Genomic DNA, 25,479 nt, shown 5'->3' with positions numbered 1-25,479 from the left:
CTTTTGTACGCTTGTAAACAATATAATGAGCTGCCACTGGAAAAGTTTTAACAGCTGTCGGACGAGTAGTTTGGAAATGACAACAGTCTGAAATTGATTGCTGTTTTTTTTTCATCCCACCCCGTGTATCTATAATGTAAATTATTTTCATTGAAAATGTTTATGGGGTAGTGGAACATTTTGCCCATTTCCGACCTCAATCTAAGTTTGAGAACGATTTTGTGATGTATCAAGTTTGGATCAAGTCAGATACTCCTTTCGAGAGTTATAATGCGCACCAGCCAGAGAGACAGACGGACGGACCACCCTAGATCGAATCCAAATGACCTGAAATTGGTCCAAGGAGACCTAGGGTTTAAAAATGTGAAGTTTTATTCATTTGTTTTGAAAATTGCAAAATATATCTTGACGGCAAAATGAACCGACGGATTATATGTACTTGATGGGAACTCCGATGAATAATTGCAAGTTTTACAAAAGAAATTACAACGTTTAATTCGTATTATGGAGATATACACACATAGATTTAATATTATTATTAATTTTTGTTTTTTATACCATACACCACAAGGTGGTCAGGGTATTATGTCTTTGTGCATTTGTTTGTAACAGGCAAAAGGAAACGAGTTAGACCCATAGTTCCTTTTGATGATCTGCATAGAATAACATTTTAAGTCGATTTATGCAGGTCCGTATGTCCGTCCGTATGCCCATGTATTTTTGTAAACAAAGTACAGTTCGCATTTGTTGCCCTATCCAAATGAAATTTTACACAAATCATTTGTTGGGCCCAAGGACGAACCCTATTGAAATTGGAGATATCTTCGACCGATTTGCCTTTTATTCTGCACCAAACGTGTAATATCAGTCCGAATAGTATGGAATTTTGCACGTACGATCACATTGGACCTAAAAATAAGTATTCCAAATTTGATCGAAATCGGTTCAGATATAGCTATAGCTCCCATATATATTGTTCATCAGATTTGTTATTTTTGTCCTCCGCAGCCGTAATATGCACTCTGTAACAACAATATTTGGGGAAATATATCAAATACAGCTCAGAAATACATTTGCTAAATTTTATCGAGATCGGTTCAGATTTGGATATAGCTCCCATATATAACTTCGTCCGATTTACCTTTTATTGTGCACCAAACGTCTAATATTTGCCCAAATGGAATGAAATTTGGCACTTAAAACCGAATTGAATGTCAAATTTGGTTCAGATCGGTTCAGATATAGCTATAGCATATATACCATATATCCCATATATACTGTTCATCCGATTTGTTATATTTATTACCCACAGCCGTAATATGTACTCCGTAACAACGATATTCAGGGAAATATATCAAATACAGCTAATAAATATCTTTGCCAAATTTTATTGAGATCGGTTCCGATTTGGATATAGCTCCCATATATATTTTTATCCGATATTTAGTCCTTCGAACTTTAAATTATAATTATAATTATAGCGTGTGTGATTGAATTCTCCCATGACAACATTTAATTGTTATGCGGAGCTTTACTAAATTAGCAAAGTGGTGTAGGGTATCATAAAGTCGGCCCCGCCCGACTTTAAGGCTTTCTTTACTGTTTTTTTTTTGTGTGAACATTCTGTTCATTTGCTTGTATTTTGATACTTATAAGATGGAAGAGAAATATATACGATATAATTAATTTTGTAACCCTCTAAAAAATAAATATAAAAGCATCTAATTCGGCCGAATGTGCCAAATGGGATATCCTCAAGCTTTTATTAATATCTCACGAATAAATCGAAAATGCACATTTATTATAACATTCAGTCTACAATAAAAGCAACCAGGTATTTCTCTAATCCATACCACTTAAACAAACATCAAATCTTTAATTTCAAAATCAATAACTTTTTATATTTCTTTCAAAATGTAAGTCTTGCTTTCAATTCAACAAATAAATGACTTTGAAAGAACCAATTTTTTTGTTAGTGTTACATTAACGTCATTTATTGTTGCACATTACCTTTAATACGAAATTTCACTTTCTCCATTGATTTGCCAAAAACATTTCTTCAACAGCGTCAATTTTGAACAGCGCCATTAATTCTCTTCCTCCTTGGCGACACGGAGGAAAATCTTTCCAATTTCCAATCAAATGTGTTGAAAGCAAACATGCCGCGTGATTGCCACCTGGCATTGTTCAAATATCCACAAGGATAACACGGAGTGTAATTATGCTGTGATTGTTCTGATTTGTCGAATACAGAATCAAACGCCCGGCATCGGCCAGCAGTTGGTCGGTCAGCACTCGGCAGAAGAGGGATGGGGAGGGACTGTTACCCATAACAATGGAGTACCTGCCATTTGAGTGGTTTTCTAATACCAGCATTTTGTTGTTCTTTCATTACTTACAGAGCCATAATGAGCGGTCAACGCTGCCCCAATGACAATCAAATCAGAGATCAAATTGTAATTGTCACAGGCGCCAATACGGGAATAGGTTTCGAAATTGCCAAAGCATTGGCTGGTCGCGGAGGCCACGTCATATTGGCATGTCGCAACATGGAAGCTGCTGAAAAGGCAGCTGCAATTATAAAACGTGAACTTAGCTGTCAGGTATTGAAGGATACACAAAAGGCTGCTGCAACAAATGACGGCACAAAGGACCCGCCGTCGTCGTCATCATCCAGCGTTAATAATGACACCGGAGCTACTAATGGTAATGGAAACGATGCCGATACGGATGGTGGTAATATGTTCTTTGTCGAAGCTCGTTACTTAGATTTACGTTCCTTTGACAATGTCCAACGGTTCGCACGCAAAATAATGGCCGAATTCGAACGCATCGATATACTCATCAACAATGCCGGCATCATTTTCGATCCGGTAAAAACCAATACCACAGACGGTTTCGAACAGCATCTACAAGTCAATTATATGGCTCCGTTTTTACTGTCACATTTGCTGCTGCCGCACCTGAAGAAATCTCCAAATGGACGCATAATAAATGTATCGGCACATTCCCATGTCTCGGCCAAAATGGATTTTGATGATCCATTGAATGTGGGTACATGGGCGACTAAATTCCATGCACGTGATGCCTTCTCCCATTCCAAGTTGGCCGTGCTGTTGGCAACACGATGGATGGCAAAGGAATTGAAAGGTAAGTGTGTGTAAGTAAGTGTTTGATGTGCATGCTGTTTTCTTTTGATGTTTCGAATATTTAAATGCACACTGTGGTGTAACGGCGGAATTCACAGTGTTGACAAGTTATTGGGTCTCAAAATTGAAAATGTCGATTGTGAAGAAATAAAAAATTTAAAAAAGTTATGGTGTTAAGTAGTTTCATGATCCATTGTTATAGTTTAGTATTCTATACAAAGAAGGCATGTCGGAAATATTGCTTCAATGCAGCAAAAGAAGTCGCTTTTGCGATTATCTGCGATAAATATTGGCAGAACCTCATGCCCAATAATCAGATAATTTCTGCAGCAACTCATAAGCAACTGGCCTAGCCATATTTTATTTTTACCATACTACTGTCTACATGGGCTCTCGCTCCCTATACCCCTTAAATAACCGAACCTCCCGGTATTAACAACATTTCTCAACGCCCGATAGAATTTGAAATTGTAAAAAATAACACAAAAATTAAATTTTAATCAATTTTTTTTATTATTCGAAAGATCAAAACGTGACATTAACATTTGAAGATGATTTCGGGCATATGGGCACCGCGGCTGTTCTAGACAAAGTGTATTCCGGACGTCCAATTTTTGGCCACTTTTTCGAGCACTGCTGGCCGTATGTCACGAATAACACGAACAATGCTGACCTCCAAGTCATCAATTGTTGCTGGTTTATCAGCATAAACCAGTGACTTCTCGTAGCCCCACAGGAAATAATCGAGATTTGAGAGACATTGACAGACCCACTTCTCGAAATCAACTCATCGCCACATTTTGATTTCAAGTCCTGTTGAAACCACATCTCCTCCGGATCAATGTCATCCATATTTTTAAACAAAAAATCATTGATCATGGTGCGGTAACGATCTCCATTGACCGTAACGCGAGCTGCGTCCTCATTTTTGAAGAAATAAGGTCCGATAATGCCACCAGCGTGAAAACCGCATCATACGGTGCATTTTTCTGGATGTAATGGAGTCTGTAGGGTCTCTTGTGGATTGGTCTCACTCCATATGCGGCAATTTGGCTTATTAACAAACCCGTTAAGCCAAAAATACGCCTCATCGCTGAACACAATTTTGCGATAAATCAATGGGCCATTTGCCAACTGCTCTAAAGCCTGATTTTCAAAGTAAATTTGGATAATTTCGTAGCGTTGTTCAAGCGTGAGTCTATTCACGATGAATTGTCAGAGTATACTGAAACAAATAAAAAAAAGTTTCATCAAAAATTTAATTTTTTGTGTTACTTTTTACAATTTAAAGTTCTATCTAGCTTAAAAAAACACAGTTTATATACAGGGTGATGTAAAAAAAAATGGCAAAAAAGTCAAACGCCATAATTTTCACATTTTTATAGCCTCCACCATAGTATGGAGGGTATATTAGGTTTGTCATTCCGTTTGTACCACCTCGAAATATACATTTTAGACCCCACAAAGTATATATATTCTTGATCAGCATAAAATTCTATGTCGACTTAGCGATGTCCGCCCGTCTATCCGTCTGTGGAAATCACTCTAGCTTCCGAACGAATTGAAGTAGATTGATAAAATTTAACTCAAATGTATATTATGTCTGCAGGACTTTTGGTATTAAAAATTGGCCATGTAGGTCCACGTTTTGGTATAGCCCCCAAATAACGGTACCTACCGATATTCAGTATTTGGATGATTTTTGCGACATTATTCATCGGATTTTTTTCAAATTTGGTATTCAAAATTTTAAATGAATACTACAGCCTATGACAGAAAATATTCGGTATTTTGATGATTTTAGCAACATTATTCACCGATTTTTTTTAAGTTTCGCATTTGAATAGTGTAATGGCTTATGACAAAAGTTACCTATGCAGGTCCATGTCGTCGTATAGACCCTAATGTAACAGCTACAGTCAGTATTTTTAGGATTTTAACAGAATTTTTAACGGACTTTATCGTTTTTGAGAATTGTCAAATTCGTTCCAAATGGTGGAGGGTATTGAAAGTTCGGCGCGGCCGAACTTACAGCTTTTTCACTTTTTTTTAATTATAATGACAAAAAAAATTTTCGGAAATAGCATCAAAATTTAGAATAAGTTTAGATTTGTTCGAATTGGTAACCTTTGGCACGAATTATGGCCTTCAAACGGCCAATGAAACCGTCAAACGCTACCCGAATGTTGCTCTGCGGTATTTTGGTGATCGACACTTTGGCATTTTTTAGTGCCAAACTTGTTTGGTGGACATTGTGCGTTGGAAATGAGGCGAGGAACCTCATTTTCTACCCATTCTTGTGTGGCACATGCTGAGTGCGATGGTGCTGACTCCTGTTGGGATGTCTAAGGTCTGCGGTCAAAATGTTTACCCATGGCTTTAATACACCCTCCAGAATATTTTCACGAGAATATTCGGCATTTTTTCTGATGCCATCGATTAATATGAGCGGAAAGCGACCATCGGCTGTTATGCGCCCCACACCCTCACCATGGCCGGCGCTTGTGTTCTGGTAGCCAACCGAAGGTGCACATTTTCAGCTATTATCTTTGGCAAGTAACCACGATCATTTTGTTTGCTGGACAACGAATGTTTTCTCATCGGAGAAACCCGAATTCGGCAGTTCAACACTTTCGGCCAAGCGAATCAATTATTTAGCTCTTTTGAGTCTATTTTCTTTCTGTTGCGGTGTAAGTTCTTACACTTTTTGGAAATTCAATGGCTTTACCCCGATCTCATTTTTCAATATTTGCCGATATGTTCAGCTCACGAGCCATGTTTTGTCCCCTGCGACGAGGGTTTCGATCAAGTCGCTTCTTTACTTTTCGTACCATTTCTGCTGATGTTGCTGTTTTCTTCCGTCCACTTCCTCTACTACGGGCTACGCTACCAGTATCACGGTAACGAGCGATGGTACGAGACACAAAAGATTTATTCGCATTTAAATGCTGGATTGCTCTAACGATAGTCACTGGTTTTGCAGACAAATATAAAGAAATCACACTATCACGCTTGAATTCCATCACGAATAACTTTTTTTTCCGGAAAATTCTCACCAAAATGCTTTTGTACGCTTTTAAACAATATAATGAGCTGTCACTGGAATAAATTTTAACAGCTGTCGGACGAGTGGCTTAGAAAAGACAGCAGTCTGAATTTGGTTGCAGTTTTTTCATCTCAACCTGTATATATAAAAAATTAACTTTTTATGAGGAATTTATGAGACTTTAAACACAAACTATGATTTAAAGCCGAATGTGACTGATATAAATATATATACAAAGTAACTGATATATGACAGGTTTCCATCGTATTCTACAAAATTTGGGGAATGTATTTGTGCCTGAACCGATATTCATCCCATTTGAGCTGATGTTACACTCTTTAGGCGCATGAAAATAGAAAGCTATATCCAAATCTGAACTGATCTTAAAAGATCAATTCATAGGTATTTCTGTATAGATGGCACCAAATATCGTTGTTGTGGAGAGTATTTTACAGGTGTGAGGGAGTAAAACACAAAATAGGATGAAACCGATTGGTACACTCTCTTCCAGGCTTAATTCTTTCGTATGTCCCAAAGTCTATTAAATTCGGACTTATATCAATCATTTGGTCCACTATAAACTCTGAACCGATCTCGATAAAATTTGGCAAAGGTATTTCTAAGCTATATTTGATATTTTTTCGGAATATCGTTGTTACGGAGTGCATATTACGGATGTGAGGAAGAATTTTTACAGATCGGATGAAGGATATTTATGGGAGATATAGGTATATCTGAACCGATTTCAAGGCTCAATTTGGTTATATGTACCAGATGCCACCCCTTTTGGGATAATATTACACATTTGTTGCGCAATAAAAGACAAATCTGGCGAAGATATATATTTAAATTTTGACCAATTGTCTTCAATTTCAATAGGGTTTCTCCTTGAAGCAAACAAATGTTTTGTACAAAGTTTCGTCTTCATCGGACAATAAATGCGGACGGACGGATGAACGGACATGCATAAATCAACTTAGGATGTGATTCTATACAAATCATTTAAAGGAACTATGGGTCTAACTCGCTTCCTTCCTTATGTTACAAACAAATGTACAGAGACATAATACCCTGACCACAGTGTGGTGTAGTACAAAAAAATCGTGCTCGTAAGAATTATTGTCGAAAGTTTCAAAATCATAAGCTCTGAATTAGCGAATGTAGATCGACTGGCAGGCATAAATGTTCATCGACTTAGTATTTATTACTAATCAAGAATATAAACAGATAATGATGTCTTTGACGAATATATTGAGCTGTTTTTAAGCAAAACTTGGGATGGAATATAATCTTAGGCGCTCTACGACTCTTACTAACAAACAGACAAAAATTGAATTAATAGAACTTTGAGAGGAACCCAACTGTCAATATGACCCATAATTCTATAGATTTTTGACACTGAGCTATGACTTATAGATAAGCCTTCAAGATAGCAATAAGAAAGTGTATACCACTGCTATTAATAAATTAAATAATTAAATTTTATAAATTAAATTTTATTGTGATAAATAACGCTCAGTCCATGTTAAATAAAACAAGTAAAAATGCTCGGCCGAACTTTGAATACCCTCCACATTTTGGAACGAATTTGACAAACAAAAAAAAAAAATAAAATGCGTTAACAATAAAATAAGTAGCCGTAATATTAGGGTCTATACGATGACTTGGACTTGCATAGGTAACTTTTGTCATAAGCCATTATAATATTCAATTATAAAGTAATCAAAATACCGAATATAGTGAGGTACCGTTGTATAGGGGCTCTACCAAAACGTGGACCTGCACAGACAATTTTCTGTCATAGGCTGTAGTATACATTGAGAACTTTAAATACCAAATTTGAATAATGTCGCTATAATCATTAAAATACCGAATATCGGGAGATACCGTTATATTAGGTCTATACGAAGACGTGGAGCTGCACGGACAATTTTCTGCCTTATGCTGTAGTATTCACTACGAACTTCAAATACTAAATTTCAAACAATTCCGGTGGAAATTTTCGCTTAAATCACCAAAACACCGAAAATAGGAAGGTACCATTATTTGGGGGCCATGCCAAAACGTGGACCTACATGTCCCATTTTCAATACCAAAAATCCTGCACACAAAATAAAAATTTGAGTAAAATTTTATCAACCTACTTAATTTCATTCGGAAGCTAGAGTGATTTCCACAGAGGAACATCGCTAAATCAACATAGAATTTTATGCTGATCAAGAATATATATACTTTGTTGGGGGTTCCAAAATATATAGTTTGAGGTAACGGAATGACAAACTTAATATACCCTGCATACTATGGTGGAGGGTTTAAAGACTTATCATCGCATATTCAAGTATTTCCAATAGATGAACATTTCAACCCACTGTAGTTAAGATACTTAGCATACTTTTGGCATATCACCTTAAAATACTGCTTGCTGCACAACAAAAAACCATTTTATTTTTCCTAGAGTTTTGTTGTTCACCCAAAATGTGCCATCACTTTAACCATTGTTTATGCAAATTAATGTTGTGTCTCATTAAATATTCGAAACACAAAAGAAATGAGATTGAATTATAAAATTTAGCAAATTTGAACATATTCAAATGTGTATGGCGTACTGACGTTCTCTTCTATTATTTGCCATTGCCATGCACCCCCCCCATCCGGCTTTGCGTCTGGTTGACTGACTGCCTTGGCTCATTTGCAGACACTTCCATTACCGTGAATTGCTGTACACCCGGTCTAGTACGTGGTACTTCACACCTTCGCAGGTAAGTTGTTGGTTGCTTTGTTGTTGTTGTTTTTTGTTTTATATTTTCCATATTCTGTATACACTGTTTAATATAAAAGGACATTTGTACTGTTGCTGCTGTCCTAGTCTTGTTTTTGTTGTCGGTTTTGTAAAAAATGACTGCATTCACTTTCTATTTGTCCTTCATTTGAATTTCATTTCACTTCATGTAGTTCGGTGGGAGGTGGAAGGGACAGTTGGACTTATAAACGTATATACAATACATACGTATATAAGGTGTGTCTGTGTGTGGTGCTGAGGACATGTATTTTCAAATGAGTATTTTTCGGTTTGGTTTCTTTTTGCTTTAGTTTTTTGGGTGTTTTTTTTGTGTCGTGGTTAAGCATTTGCCGTGGTCCAAAAACCACACAATCCTTTGATGGTATTCCGCCACTTGTACTTGTTTTTGTGTCTGTGTGTGTGTGTGTTTTTGTAAATCGCATTGGATTTTATAAATATCAGGCAATTGCTTGAATTTTTAGTGAAATTTAAATGTTATTGTAATGTTTCCGAGCGTGTTGTGCTGTAGAATAGTTGATTTGATTTCGCTTTTCTGTAAATTTATATCTTTGCATGCCTAACGAAGTGTAACAATAAAAGTTGATTTGGACAAAAAAAAAAAGAAAAACAATTGGCCTTTAAATGGAAGGCAAAATGAAATGAAAATTAAGTGCATGTATACAAATTGCTTTATATTTCGCAAATGTACTAAAGGAGATTGTTTAAACTGAAATATTAAATTTACTTGGGGTTTACTCCTGGGGATTAAAAATGTTTTCCCCAAATTCAGTGAAATAAAAATATTTATATATAGTAAGAAAAGCAATCTTAACCAGTTTAAAACATACCACATATATATTGGAGAAGAACATATATTGAGGGTTCAAAATTGCATATGGTCATCTATATCTGGAAATAATATGCCGAATAATTATAGTTGTTATAAGTGCAAACATAAGTCACAAAATATCGCGTCATCCATTATCATTATTAGGTATAACGGGAAGCATTTCTAAAAATTTTGCCTATTTTGTACATTTTTTGTCTATTCAATTTTCTGGCCATCATAGCCTTCAAATAAATAAAAGTGGTTACCACCATAGAAACTAAACGGTGACCTAAAGATAAAATTTCGGGATTCCAGCTCGATTCCTTCACACAATCTATAATTTAGTACCACTTAGTACCTTTCGAATAATTATAGTACGCATTTTCAAAACCACCCTCATATCTCAATTCCATATACCAACAGAAACCTCTATGTCAAATTTGAGTATTCCAGCTCTATCTCTTTACCCAATACCCGATTTAGTACCACATAGTACTTTTCGAACAAATATGGTACGCATTTTCAAAACCGCCATCAACCATTTTCAATTCCAGATGATTCCAGTCCTATGTCTTCTTCTAATACCAAATTTAGCGCCATTTTGTACTTTTCTTACAAATATAAGACACACCTTCCAAACGCCTACAAATATCTAACGCAGATACCATCAGTAATCCACCTTCCAAATTTACTTCACCTTCACCCAATACTAAATATATTACTATTCAGTACTTTTTATACCCTACACCACAAGGTGGTCAGGGTATTTGTGCATTTGTTTGTAACAGGCAAAAGGAAACGAGATAGATATAGTTCCTTTTGATGATCTGCATAGGATGATCTGCATAGAATCACATTCTGAGTCGATTTATGCATGTCCGTCCGTCCTTCCGTTTGAAATTAGAGATAATCGGTCAAAAATTAGATATAGCTTCCATATATATCTTCGCCTGATTTGCCTTTTATTGTGCACCAAACGTGTAATATAAGACCGAATAGTATGGAATTTTGCACATACAACTAAATTAGGCCTGAAAATAAGTATGCCAAATTTGATCGAAATCGGTTCAGATATAGCTGTAGCTCCCATATATATTGTTCATCCGATTTGTTATTTTTGTCCTCCGCAGCCGTAATATACACTCTGTTACAATTTGTCAAACACAGCTCAGAAAAACACTTGCTAAATTTTATCGAGATCGGTTCAGATTTGGATATATCTCCCATATATAACTTCGTCCGATTTAACTTTGATTGCGAACTAAACGTCTAATATTTGCCCAAATAGGATGAAATTTGGCACTTACGACCGAATTGAGTCTAGAAGCTAGTATGTCAAATTTTCAGATATAGCTATAGGTCCCATGTATACTGTTCATCCGATTTGTTATATTTGTTACCCACAGCCGTAATATGCACTCCGTAACGACGATATTCGGGGAAATATATCAAATACAGCTCAGAAATATCTTTGCCAAATTTTATCGAGATCGGTTCCGATTTGGATATAGCTCCCATATATATCTTCATACGATTTCAAATTAATTGTGCACCAAATGGGCAATACAAGTCCGAATTTAAAAGATACAAATGCTTCGGCATATTTAGTCCTTTGAACTTTAAATTATAATTATAATCATAGCGTGTATGATGGAATTCTCCATAAAGACTTTTAATTGTTATACGGAGCTCTACTAAATTAGCAAAGTGGTGTAGGGTACCTTTTCCTCAATATCTCAATTTAAGATACCAATAGAGACCACAATATCAAATTGGAGGATTCCAGTCCTTTCCCTTCTTTTAATACTAAATTTAATACTATTAAGTACTTTTTGTACGATGATATTACACAATTCCAAAAACCACCTCCATATATCAATTCCCGATACCAAGAGATACCTCCATATCAAAATTGAGGATTCCAGTGTTATTTCATCTTCCAATACCAAATGTAGTACCATTTAGTACTTTTCCTACAAATACGGTACACATTTCCAAACAACCGCCATATCTCAAACACAGATATCATCAGTAATCTTAATAACAAATTTCGTTCACCCAATACAAAATACAATTGCATTCAGTACCTATTGTACAATTATGACTCACTTTTCCAAAACCACCTCCATATGTCAAGTATACCCATGAATAGCAAACAATAAGTGGCTATTGTTAGAGCAATCCAGCATATAAATGTGAATGATTCTTTTGTGTCTCGTGCCATCGCTCGTTACCGTGATACTGGTAGCATAGCCCGACGTCTAGGAAGTAGACGGAAGAAAACAGCAACATCAGCAGAAATGGCTCGAAAAGTAAAGAAGCGACTTGATCGAAACCCGCGTTTCGATGGCTCGTGAGCTGAACGTATCGCAATGTTCCATACGCCAAATATTGAAAAATGAGCTCGGGTTAAAGGCATTGACATTCCAAAAAGTGCAAGAACTTACACCGCCACAGAAAGAAAATAGACTCAAAAGAGCTAAAGAGTTGCTTGGCTTGGCCAAAAGTGGTGAACTGACGAATTTGATTTTCTCCGATGAGAAAACCTTCGTTGTCCAGCAATTTGTAAACCCCCAAAATGATCGTGTTTACCTGCCAAAGAGGTCAGCTGAAATTGTGCACCTTCGGTTGGCCACCACTCAACTCAAGCGCCGGCCATGGTGATGGTGTGGCCCGCCATAACAGCCGATGGTCGCTATCCGCTCGTATTAATCGACCGTGGCATCAGAATAAATACCAAACATTTTCGCGAAAATATTCTGGAGAGTGTATTGAAGCCTTGACACGCAAACATTTTGGCCACAGACCTTAGACATTCCAACAGAACTTAACACCATTGCTCTCAGCACGTGCCAACCAAGAATGGTTGTAAAATGAGTTTTGAGCGCAATGGCCATCAAAATCTCTGGATACCAATCCGTTGGACTATTGTGTCTGCATTATTTTGGAAAGCAAAGTCAAGAAATCGCTTCGTCGGGAATGGGCCAAAATACCGCAGAGCAACATTCGGGCAGCGTGTGACGGTTTCATTGGCCGTTTGAAGGCCATAATTCGTGCCAAAGGTGACCAATTCGAACAAATCTAAATTTATTCTAAAATTTGATGATATTTCCATCATTTTTGCTTTCATTGAATAAAATTTTAAAAAAGTAAAAATTACGGCATTAATCTTAGTTGCAATTTTTTTATCTCATCCTGTATATTCACTCCAGGTCTAAAATTTTGAAAATATTACAATATCAAAAAAGAAAAAAAAAATATATATATATATTTATATATGTGTGATATTAAAAATTGTCAGAGATGTACGCAAAATGTTAAGTCAATTTCTCTATAACCTTAAAAATTAATACAAGGGGAAAATGAGGACAGAACCGATAAACGGATAGACAGGGGCCAATTGATTCTACATCCCTAGCCAATATTTGTAGTAACAAACTGTTGGGTTAAACTTTATTTATTGACGGTATATGGTGTAAGGAAGACAATTAGTATAAAATTTAAGACCATATACCTCAAGACAATATATGCAAAAATACTGCTAAAAGTTTTTTTTTTGTTTTATTTAGAAAAAAGAAATTATTGCTTGATAAGATACTTCGATTATTTCGGAAGTAGAAACAAACACCAATATACCCTCCTTTTAAAGTTGAGAATTTCCTAAAGAATAACACAAAACTTAGTTATGAACAGAAACATTTGTATTCTATTCACTATTTAAATTTCTGTATTTGAATAAATCATTTCACATCTTAATATTCCAACAGCTTATTTGCCAAGAAGCATATCCCGCCTTATGCATAGTACTTAGCTGAATTCTTTCGCTTGTCCTTGAAAACTGAAATGGCTTTGTTGTAATGAATTCATAAATAACATGAATAATTTCAAGCGTTTAAAATTCAAAATCCTTCTGGCATCTTTGTACAAATGTGTTTTAAATAATTAATGAATTCAATCAAGTATTTAAGGATCCTTTTGGGCGAAATTGTACACATCCATCCAACCAGTCGTCCACATGAGTATGAATGTATGTGTGTGTGTGTACGTATGTGATGCAAACAATTATTTATTCATAAAATCCCCCCGGTTTTTGGTAAGCAACGAACAATGAAAAAGTTTTATTTTAAAACTGTTAATATGCGAATAGAGGAACAATAACAACAACAGCAATAACGACAACGACAAACAACAGTCATATGAAATACCTAAATATGGATTATACCACATTCTCTGTGCTGAATCTGTTCGCACCGCAATAACCGAGGGTATTTGGAGTGAAATCCTACAAACTTTATAACTAAAAAGAAAATATATTGAATATCAATAAAAACTAAACTTTTTCAAACCATTGTAGGGGAAATGTTCATATTCGGTTAGGAAATGAAAGGAACAAAATTGGTAAATTGAGAGAGCAGAAAATACACGAATTTTCCAGAAAGCTGATGACGCCTATATTCTATCTTGAAGTCCGTCGTTTGGTTCAATGAGAATCATGAACGGCATATTACTCTGTAGTTAGTATCTGGTATTTTAGTGTTTTAGGTCGCGGTTTTGGAATATTTTCAATAAAATGCAGACAAAACTTGCAACATATTTTAAACGTTTGTATTGGTTTACTAAATCGTACTATAGATCCACAAGAGATACAAGAGAATAAATAAATATCTATATATTTAACAAGTAAAAAAGCTGTAAGTTCGGCCAGGCCGAACTTTGAATACCCTCCAACATTTGGTACAAATTTAACAATTTTCAAAAAAAATAAATAAATAAATAAAAGGATTTTAAAATTCTGTTAAAATCATGTAGCCGTATATTAGAGTCTATATGGCGACGTGGACCTGCATAGGCAACTTTTGTCACAAGGCAATTTATATCACAATATTCAAATGCGAAACTTGAAAAAAATCTGTTTATAATGTTGCTAAAATCGTCAAAATCGTCGAATATAGGGAGGTACCATGGTGGTTATAAAACGTGGATCTGCACAGACATTTTTTTTGTCATAGGCTGTTATATCGAACTTCACGAACTTCAAATGCGAAATTTGAAACAATTCCGATAAATAATATCGCTAAAATCATCAAAATACCGAATATCGGGGTGTACCGTTATATGGGGGCTATACGAAGACGTGGACCTACACGGCTTAGGATGTAGTATCCACTACGAACTTCAAATACCAAAATTGAAGCAATTCTGGTAAATAATGTGGCTAAAATGATCAAAATACCGAATATCGGGGGGTACCGTTACATGGGGGCTATACGAAGACGTGGACCTACATTGCCCATTCTCTGTTTTATGCTGTAGTATCTATTAAAAACTTTAAATACCAAATTTGAAACAATTCCGGTAAATAATGTAGCTAAAATCATCAAAATACCGAATATCGGGAGGTACAGTTATATGGGAGCTATCCGAAGACGTGGACCTATATGGCCCATTTTCAATACCAAAAGTCCTGCAGACATAGTACACATTTGAGTAAAATTTTATCAACCTACTTCATTTCGTTCGGATTCGGATTTCCACAGACGAACAGACGGATAGACGAACAGACGGACGGACATTGATAAATCGACATAGAATTTTATGCTGATCAAGAATATATATACTTTGTGGGGTCTAAAATGTATATTTCGAGGTGTTACAAACGGAATGACAAACTTAATATACCCTCCATACTATGGTGGAGGGTATAACAAGTAAGCAAAGGCTATAGACGTGCGGGGCCGACCATGTGATACCCTACAACACTACAATATGTTCGAAGTCCCTTTATATGCAAATCCATTTTGGAAGATTTCGTTTTTGAAATAATGCCAAAGAGCCCTGGCAAAAGGTTACCCTTAGGTTTTTGACCCGGAGAATTTGGCCAATATTTACACACTCCGTAGTATTGTGAAGTATTCAAAACAATTGCACACGAAAGTTGTGGTCCATTTTAAAGCTAAATATAATCCAATGATCACCCAAAATGCTAGACTTCTTCTCTGTCCTCAACTCTCTTCCTATGCGAAATTCAGTGTCGATTAGTTTTCAAATTTGGCCTATAGAACGACTACAAAATTAGAAAAATTTAAAATTTTTAGCCATTTAAACCTCTACATGCACATCCTAAGAACAATAGGCTTCAATTCCGACCCACCTTCATGCAAAATTTCGTGAGGATCGGACGATAATTGCGACATACACATAATACCCTCATAACGTAGTGTTGGGAGGTGTAAAAATTTAGAAAATTTAAAATTGTGTAAGTCAAATTGAAAAAATTGCATGCGATAAAAAATATGATAAAAATGAAAAAAAAAAAATGAAACAAAAGATATAACTTTTCTATTGGTATATTATCCCGCGATTTTCTTATATTTTATCCTTTTCTGGCAAGAGACCATTCCGAATTGATGGAAATTGTGAAAATCGCGGTTTAGTGGAAATTTTCCTATTTTCTAACATAAAAGTTAGGGTCTATTTTACCCGCTAATTATTGTCCGATGGCTGCTCAAAGTGGTAGGTTTCTGCCCAGTCCCAAACTCTAATTCCATGTAAATTTTCGCGTCGATTGGTTCATAATTGTGACCTCTAGAGCAACTGCAAAATCAGGAAAATTTTCTGTTTTTGGTCCATTTCAACCCCTAAATATCGTTCGATCATCTCCATAAACAATAGGGTTCTATTCTGACCCTAACCCCACACATGCGCATACTTATAATCTATATATATAAAATGACAAATTGTTGTTCGTTGGTAATTGAATCAGTTGAGAACGCTGGAACGGTTGGGATATTTTTTTAATGTTCGTTCTACCACGAGTTAGGTTTTTATGCAAAGAAAAAATGATTTACCTAAAATTCTTGATTTACCTAAAATTCCAATATTGGCCAAAATAATGAAAATATCTGTTCCACAGTTAGTATACAACGTAATCTTGACTCTCCCTCCAAGCCTACGTATCTGTGTGGGTCAGAGGAGCTGCCCACACCAACTTTTTTAGATCTATATGTAAAAAAAATTAAAAAAGTATAGTAACACTTCAGTATTTTCTTTTGGTTATTTGTAATTACACTGAAAACGTTTTCAAGAAAGAAAATTTTGAAAAAAGTCTCTAGAAAAATTGCAAAACTGAAATTAACTCTTCTATTTGGATATGAAATTTGGTGTAGAATTGTTTCAGAATACCTTTTGGAATTGAAAATTCTTATTGAAAAAAAAGAGAAATTTTGCATATTTTCAGTACATGTCGTTATATGGTTGCCATAGACAATCATGAGGTTGAGAAAGTGGGGTTCCCGCGTCAAACTTCTTTAGAGTCCATTTTATATAGCTTAACCATACACAAAGGGCCTCATATATTTTCTCTATACTCATCAAAAGTTATGATAGAGTTTTAACTTTGATGCAGTCCTATGGGTTACATGAAGAATCATGTATGTATCAGGTTGGTCTACATTGTGATACAGCCCCTTTTCAATTCCTTAAATGTTGGTTATTTGGGATTTTAGAAAGAACAAAACATTCTTTCAAGCTTTGGTATAACCCTTATATGAAAGCATCCGCTAATTTCAACTATTTCCACGGTCTTTGTCACATTTTTCATTTGATTTTGCCTCATTTTGGCATCTTGGTTTCTAAGGGATAGAAGACCTCTTCGCGGAAAATTGTCAATGTCAAAGTTTTGAAGTAGCGCCCATATAAAGGTACCTCCAGATTTTACCTATTTCAACGGTTTTGATTATATTTTCGAATCGATTTGGCTTAAAATGTGTGTTTAGGCTACTTTGGGGGTAGAAAACCATATTATATGGGAATATTATAAACATTTGCGGTATACTGTTCAATATACGTGCTATGTTATTTGGGTTTCCAACTCTCAAATTAAAACCTCTGGCTGAAAAATAAGGATCAGGTGACATTGTTGAAATTTTATTTCTATTTAGTTGAGTCATCATTTTTACTAAAAATTGTGCCACTTATGTGAGCCAGATCTTTGAATTATTATGCTTTAAAAACTATGCGTCAAAGACTAAAACTACAAACCGACAACGGGGACTGGGTCAGCTAGTTTTAAATAGAAATAGTGATGCTAGTTTCTACGCTCATAACTCAAATACTCTGGGCTGATTTTGATAGTTCAGAAAAAATGCCTTAACAATATCCCAAAGGAAACCCACAGGAAACCCAAAGCCACACCACTACGCATATTTAGTGGAGCTACCAGTAATCTATTAGGAATCTAGATCATACCAACTATAACCCTTTTCGGAATGCTCTTTAGTGAACTTTTTTAGAGCTGTAGTAATTTGAAATCAGCGGGAACTATCGAAATCGATTTCCACCAAATTTGACATAGGTAATTGTATTTATCGTATCAAACAACATTGCTATATATTAACAAGAAAACCAATAAAGAAAGTCTTAAAGTCGGGCGGGGCCGACTTTATGATATCCTACACCACTTTGCTAATTTAGTAGAGCTCCACATAACAATTAAAAGTTTTTATGGGAGAATTCAATCATACACGCTATGATTTAAAGTTCAAAGGACTAAATATGCCGAAGCGTTTGTATCTTTTAAATTCGGAGTTGTATTGCCCATTTGGTGTACAATTAATTTAAAATCGGATAAAGATATATATGGAAGCTATATTCAAATCTGAACCGATCTCGATCAATTTTGGCAAAGATATTTCTGAGCTGTATTTGATATATTCACGTTGTTACGGAGTGCATGTTACGACTGTGGGTAACAAATACAACAAATCGGATGAACAATATATATGGGAGCTATAGCTATATCTGAACCGATCTTTACCAAATTTGAGATACAAGCTTCTAGACTCAATTCGGTCGTAAGTTCCAAATTCCAACCCATTTAGACAAATATTAGACATTTGGTTCACAATAAAAGGTAAATCGGACGAAGTTATATATGGAAGCTATATCCAAATCTGAACCGATCTCGATAAAATTTAGCAAATGTATTTCTGAGCTGTATTTGATATATTTATACAAATATTTTTGTTGCAGAGTGCATATTAGGGCTGCGGAGGACAAAAATAACAAATCGGATGAACAATATATAAGGGAGCTATAGCTATATCTGAACCGATTTCGTTCAAATTTGGCATACTTTGTTTCAGGCCTAATTTAGGTGTATATGCTAAATTCCATACAATTCTGGCTGATATTACACGTTTGGAGCACAATAAAAGGCAAATTGGACGAAGATATGTATGGGAGCTATATCTAAATTTTGACCGATTATCTCCAATTTCAATAGGATTCGTCCTTGGGCCAAACAAATGATCTGTGCAAAATTTCATCTGGATCAGTCAATAAATGCGACCTGTACCTTGTTTACAAAAATACATGGACAGAAGCACAGACGGACGGACGGACGGACATGCATAAATCTATGCAGGTTATCAAAAGGAACTATGGGTCTATCTCGCTTACTTTTGCCTGTTACAAACAAATGCACAAAGACATAATACCTTGACCACCTTGTGGTGTAGGGTATAAAAAGAAGCTAAGTTCAGTCGGGCCGAACTTTTAAAACACTTTGAATTTTGAAAAATTTCAAAAAATCCATTGAAAATACCGCTCAAAGGAAACCCCCTATATATAGGGACTTTACGAATATGTGGTCCTGCATAAGTATATTTTTTTTATTTCACAGACTATAGTACCCATTACGGACTCCAAATACGAAAATTTAAAAAAATGTCGTCAAAACCGAATAAGGGCAGCTGTCGTAACATATAGGCTAAATGAAGACGTGGACCTCATAGGCAATTTTCCGTCATAGAGCAATTTTCATCATAGTTGGAGTGCCCATTACGAGCTTCAAATATGAAACAATTTCGGAGAATATTGTCCCTATACGAAGACGTGGACCTGCATGCACAACTTTTTGTCATAGGCTGAAGTACCCTCATAGTGGGCTTTAAATACGAAATTTAGAGCAATTCCGGTAAAAATCATCATCAAAAAACGAATAAAGGGAGGTGTCGTAATATATGGGCTAAATGAAGGCGTGGGCCTTCATAGGCAATTTTCCGTCATAGGTTTTAGTATCTATTACGAGCTTCAAATACGAAATTTGAAACAATTCAGGTAAAAATGTCGTTAAAATTATTAAAATACCGAACATGAGAGGGGGTGCCGTTATATGGGGATATTTGATATCTATCGATATCTCTATACATACATAGCTAGATCGACTCAACTCGGCGAGATAGGAAGATCCATATATAATTTTCTATGTCGGAAACCATAATTTTGAGGTTTTACATTTGGCCTAATCAAACTTATAATACCCCCAACACGTAGATTTATGAACCATATCGAATCGACATTTGCAATAAAAATAAAAAAACGTTTAGATTTCTAAATCAATATTGATATTAAATATTTTGAAAAATTGATTGGAATGAGCTGAAAGACATGCAAGAGAAAACACAGAAAACTACAATTGTCCCTAAATCTCATAAAACATGCTGTGCATCATGTTTCCAATGACCCCAAAGGAATACAAACTGGAATGGGGAGGTACCTACGTCCCTACCTAGCTAGCTAACGAAAAGATAAATGATGGAACAACAAGAGACCGTACGACCTGCTACGCCACCACTACCACCAGCATTGCATGATTACTTTCAGTATTTGTGGCATTGCTAAAAGCTTTTGTGTCCCCCCCTATACCGTATCGTGTGTCTCGATGGATTATCGTAAAATATCAATTGGGTGTTCAAACGGAATCAAAACGATAGAATTGTGAAAGTGAATCGAATGGATATTTTGATTTCTGATTACAATTCAGTAATGGAAATCTTTTAATAATCCCCATAAATATGATAGATAAGAAGATTTGTGTGAAAACACACAGACATAAACGAGTGCAATACTTGGAATTATTTGGTGAAACTAAAAGGGATACTGGGAGACTATTAGATTGGTATTTGCAACTATGGAGAGCAGCATAAGGGATATAAACTATAAAGATAAGTTCTAGTTCTTAGTAGTCAATTTCTTCCGACATTTTTAAATATAAGTAATAGAAAATATTGGTGAAAAATGTAATACTTACTATTTAAATTGACGATTTGATGTAGTTTTTTTTACATCTGAAAGAAATAGAAAGCATTAATTGTAGCCGAAATCCATCAAATTAAAAATAAACTAAATACATGTACATATATGTAATGGTCTCCGCCGGGTTGTGTCCCCCAACACATAGAGATGTAGGGTAGTAGTCGGTTCAGTAGTCGACTTGGGCTAAATATGTTCTCCTGCTAGGTCTACAATGAAAATGTGAATCAAATATTCCAAACAGAATGAACTAAAAACAAGTAAGCAAAGGCTACAGTCGAGCGGGGCCGACCGTTGAATACCCTACAACACTATAATAAACGATACAGTTTATATAGACGAGATACTCGAAAGAATTCCACAAGATATTGTGACAAATAATAAAAGAAAACCATCAGGTTTCGTTCTCTAATTTTCGAATAATAGCAACTTAAACTAATTTGCTCATTTCCAATTTATTGGTAGATGTTGCACTTAAATGGTCTTCCTAGATCTGGAACCAATATTTCCCAAAGACCTATATTCTCTCAGAAGTGGCAAAAGATTACCATTTATTATTGGTTTTTGACTGAAACACATCTATATGAGATACAGCCATTTGACTATATTCTTCAACGAAATCAGCGTACGAAATAGTCAGAAGTGCGTCTTTCCTGTATTTGTGAATTCTCCGAAAAGACACTGGAATGGATATTTTCGTATTTTGTCTACAAAAGTTGGCAAAGTAGTTCACACATTGAATATTTTTGGATGGCCATCCAAAACTATTTGGCTTTTGCAATGTCCGGTAACCTCCATTCAAACGCGATCGGGCGATAATTACGACTTGCTTACAGTTTTGCAGTTTTTTGTCCATTTCAACCCCTAAATATATGGCGATTATCTCCAAAAAGAGTAGGCATCTATTCTGACCTTCATCTTATCCCCATGCAAAATTTCATAAGGATCGGGCCATAAATGCGATCTGTATATGATATCTTGATATCCTAACTACTTAGTTTTGTTAGCTGTAGAAATATTACCAAATGTTTAATTCAAAATGAAAATATGCCAAAAATGTGACAAAATTGAAAAAATATGAGAAAATATTACAAAATCAATATTTTCATCTTTAGAGAGATATTTTTATGCAATTTTTTAGGCGTTTTTTCTTTCCTGCCAAGAGGCCATTCTGAATTAATGCGAACTGTCGAAATCAGTTCAGCCGTTCTCGACATATAAGAGATTTTTCAAGCATATCCTCTTTATTAGACATATATATCGCACATATTTTGCTATATATCCGATGTAAAGATCAGAAGTCACCTTGTCATGGCTTTTGATTTCGCCGGGATTTAAAATATTCGCGGTTTAATGAAAAATTTTGAATTTTTTCAACACAAAAGATATGGTCTATTTTTCCCGCTAAATATTATCCGATGACCACCCAAATTGGTAGGCTTCTTCCCCGCCCTAAACTCTAGCTACATGCGCAATTTCGCGTCGATTGGTCCATAATTGCGACCTGTAGAGCAACTGCAAAATCAGGAATTTTTTCAGTTTTTGGTCCATTTGAACCCCTAAATATTATGCGATCATCTCCAAAAGAAATAGGGTTCTATTCTAACCTTAACCCCACCTACATTCTAAATTTCGTGAAGATCGGGCCATAATTGCGACCTGTAGAGTGATTACAAATTAACATGGACAGACGGACAGACGGACGGACGGACATACATAGCTAGATCGACTCAGCTCGGCGAGCTAGGAAGATCCATATATACTTTCCTATATGGGAAACCAATATTTCGAGGTGTTACATAAATTCTGGCCCAATCAAACTTATAATACCCCCAACACATAGTGTTGTAGGGTATAAAAATCGGATTGAATGGGTTCCAAGACTCGGAAAAGATGTTGAAAAGAGTTGCAATTTATTGGATAAATTTGTGAGTCACCTATAATTTGGCATATATTTTATGGACCCCATGATTGCTTCGACTTAAAAAATATAAGTAAGCGAAGGCTATATTCGTACTGGGCCGACCACGTGATACGCTACACCACTAAAATATGTTAGAAGTCCCCTTATGTCCAAATCCATTTTGGTTTTTTTTTTTTTTCACACAAAAGTAGTGGTCCATTCTACCCTCTGTCCTAAATTCTCACTTCATGCGGGATTTCGTGACCTTTGGTTTCTATTTGTGACCTTTATAACGGGTAACATCAGGAACATTTTTAGTCCATTTCAACCCATAAATACATTTCGGACATCTTTAAAAAAAATGAAAATTTTTGTAAGGATCGGACGATAATGGAAATCTGCATATAATAACACCAATGTAAAAAAAATTACAAAATGTACACTGAAAAATCGCATAGGATAAAAAATATGAAAAAATATCACAAAATACTACAACATCTATATTAACATAATTATTGGCATCTTTATACCTTACACCACAATGTGGTCAGGGTATTATGTCTCTGTGCATTTGTTTGTAATAGGCAAAAGGAAACGATATAGACCCATAATTCCTTGTCATGATCTGCATAGAATCACATTCTGAGTCGGTTTATGCATGTCCGTCCGTCCGTCCGTCTGTCCATGTATTTTTGTAAAGTAGAACAGTACAGTTAGCATTTATTGCCCTATCCAGATGAAATTTTGCACAAATCATTTGTTTGGCCCAAGGACGAACGCTATTGAAATTAGAGATAATCGGGAAAAATTTAGATATAGCTCCAATATATATCTTCGTCCGATTTGCCTTTTATTGTGCACCAAACGTGTAATATCAGCCCGAATAGTATATAATTTTGCACATACAACCAAATTAGGCCTGAAAATATGTATGCCAAATTTGATCGAAATCGGTTCAGATATAGCAATAGCTCCCATATATATTGTTCATCCGATTAGTTATTTTTGTCCTCCGCAGCCGTAATATGCACTCTGTAACAACAATATTTATGGAAATATATCAAATACATAAAAACTTTTAATTGTTATGCGGAGCTCTACTAAATTATCAAAGTGGTGTAGGGTATCGTAAAGTCGGCCCCGACCCCGACTGGTTTTAGATTTTATTCTTTTACGACAAGAGGGCATACTTAATTGACAAAATTTATCAAAATCGGTCCAACCATTCTTGAGATATAAGCATTCTAGCTAACATCCCCTTCCTTTGTATATACACATTGTATATATTTCGCTACATGTATCCGATATATTTACTATCGGCATCTGCGTAAAGGTCAGAACTGACCTTTTCGTCTATTTGCATTTTAGGCGGATTAAAAATATTCGCGGTTTAATGGAAAATTTGACTTTTATTTAACACAAATGTTATGATCTATTTCAACCACAAAATGTTACCCGAAGACCATCCAAATTGGAAGGCTTCTGCCCAGCTTACTTCCGCATCGATTGGTCTATAATTTCGACATGTATAGCAACTGTAAAATCAGGAAATTTTAAGGTTTTTCGTCCATTTCAACCCCAAAATATTATGCGATCATATTATCCAAAACAATAGGCTTCTATTCTGACCATAATCGGACCTCCATGCTAAATTTCGTGAGGATCGGGCCATATTTGCGACCTGTAGAGTGATTACAAATTAACATGGACATACGGAGAGACAGACGGGTGGACATACAAAGCTAGATCGACCCAGCTCGGCGAGATAGGAAGATCCATATATACTTTCCTATGTGGGAAACCAATATTTCGAGGTTTTGCATATTTTTTGGCTCAATCAAACTTATAATATCCCCAACACTTAGTGTTGTAGGGTATAAACTCGGGTCAAGAAAACCGATTATTTTCCTATAAGTCCCGAACCAGTTAGGAAAAATCATATTATGTGACACTCGTAGATATTTTCCTAAGCTTTCAATTGGTGCTTATATCGGTAAGATAAATCTAAATCTGGCTTGGCTCCATAACCAAGCCAAAAATATCAAAGAAATCTGAGACTTTTTTTCAATTATTGTCCCACTTTAATGATGAATTTTTAAATGAACTTACTTTTTTCACTTGTCTCAATTTTAAACCATTTATCCACCCCCTTCAGAAACTTACAAATTATATTAAGTTTTTGCAAAGTACATATTTTATTTTCCACCATTCAAACAATACTCAATTATCACACGCTGATTCGCAACGGGGAGGGGACAATGGAAAGACAGAATAATAAATTGTCATTTATGCTTAATCTGGTGTGTATTTTGCTGTCCAACAAATTGGAATTATTTTACATTCGGATGGTTGGTGTCTGTAAATGTGAAAATATATGTGGCAATATTTCCAACAAAATACATACGGATAGTTTCACCAACGCACACACACACACAGACTGTCATTACATACGCATCATCAGACACGAACATACCGTAGCATAGAAATGTATCTGTAATGAGGAGAATAAGAACGATATACCCATAATTCAATGGGATATATTTTCAATATACTGCTAGACATATAGCATACACATACTCGTATACGGAGATCTTGTGTGTATTTTGTTTATGAGGGTTATTCTATGTGGTTTAACAAAAATTTAACCAAATACGTAAAAATAAGAGTTTTGAGTCCGCC

General features: G+C 35.5%; 1 protein-coding gene across 2 annotated transcripts in view; it reads left to right on the top strand.

Annotated features, from left to right (window-relative positions):
* The window catches only part of LOC101896728 (retinol dehydrogenase 13), a 340,667-nt gene that overhangs the window by 238,471 nt on the left and 76,717 nt on the right, over window positions 1–25,479 (top strand). For both annotated transcript variants that reach the window (XM_059132169.1, XM_059132168.1), the window contains exons 2-3: window positions 2,402–3,150; window positions 8,891–8,954. In XM_059132169.1, the coding sequence (XP_058988152.1) occupies window positions 2,409–3,150; window positions 8,891–8,954 (806 nt within the window). In that variant the 5' untranslated portion in view covers window positions 2,402–2,408. The remainder of the gene's footprint in view (window positions 1–2,401; window positions 3,151–8,890; window positions 8,955–25,479) is intronic.

Source organism: Musca domestica, unplaced genomic scaffold (assembly GCF_030504385.1).
Source record: "Musca domestica strain aabys unplaced genomic scaffold, Musca_domestica.polishedcontigs.V.1.1 112, whole genome shotgun sequence".
Lineage (NCBI taxonomy): Eukaryota > Metazoa > Arthropoda > Insecta > Diptera > Muscidae > Musca > Musca domestica.
This window is presented reverse-complemented; position numbering and strand designations above follow the sequence as displayed.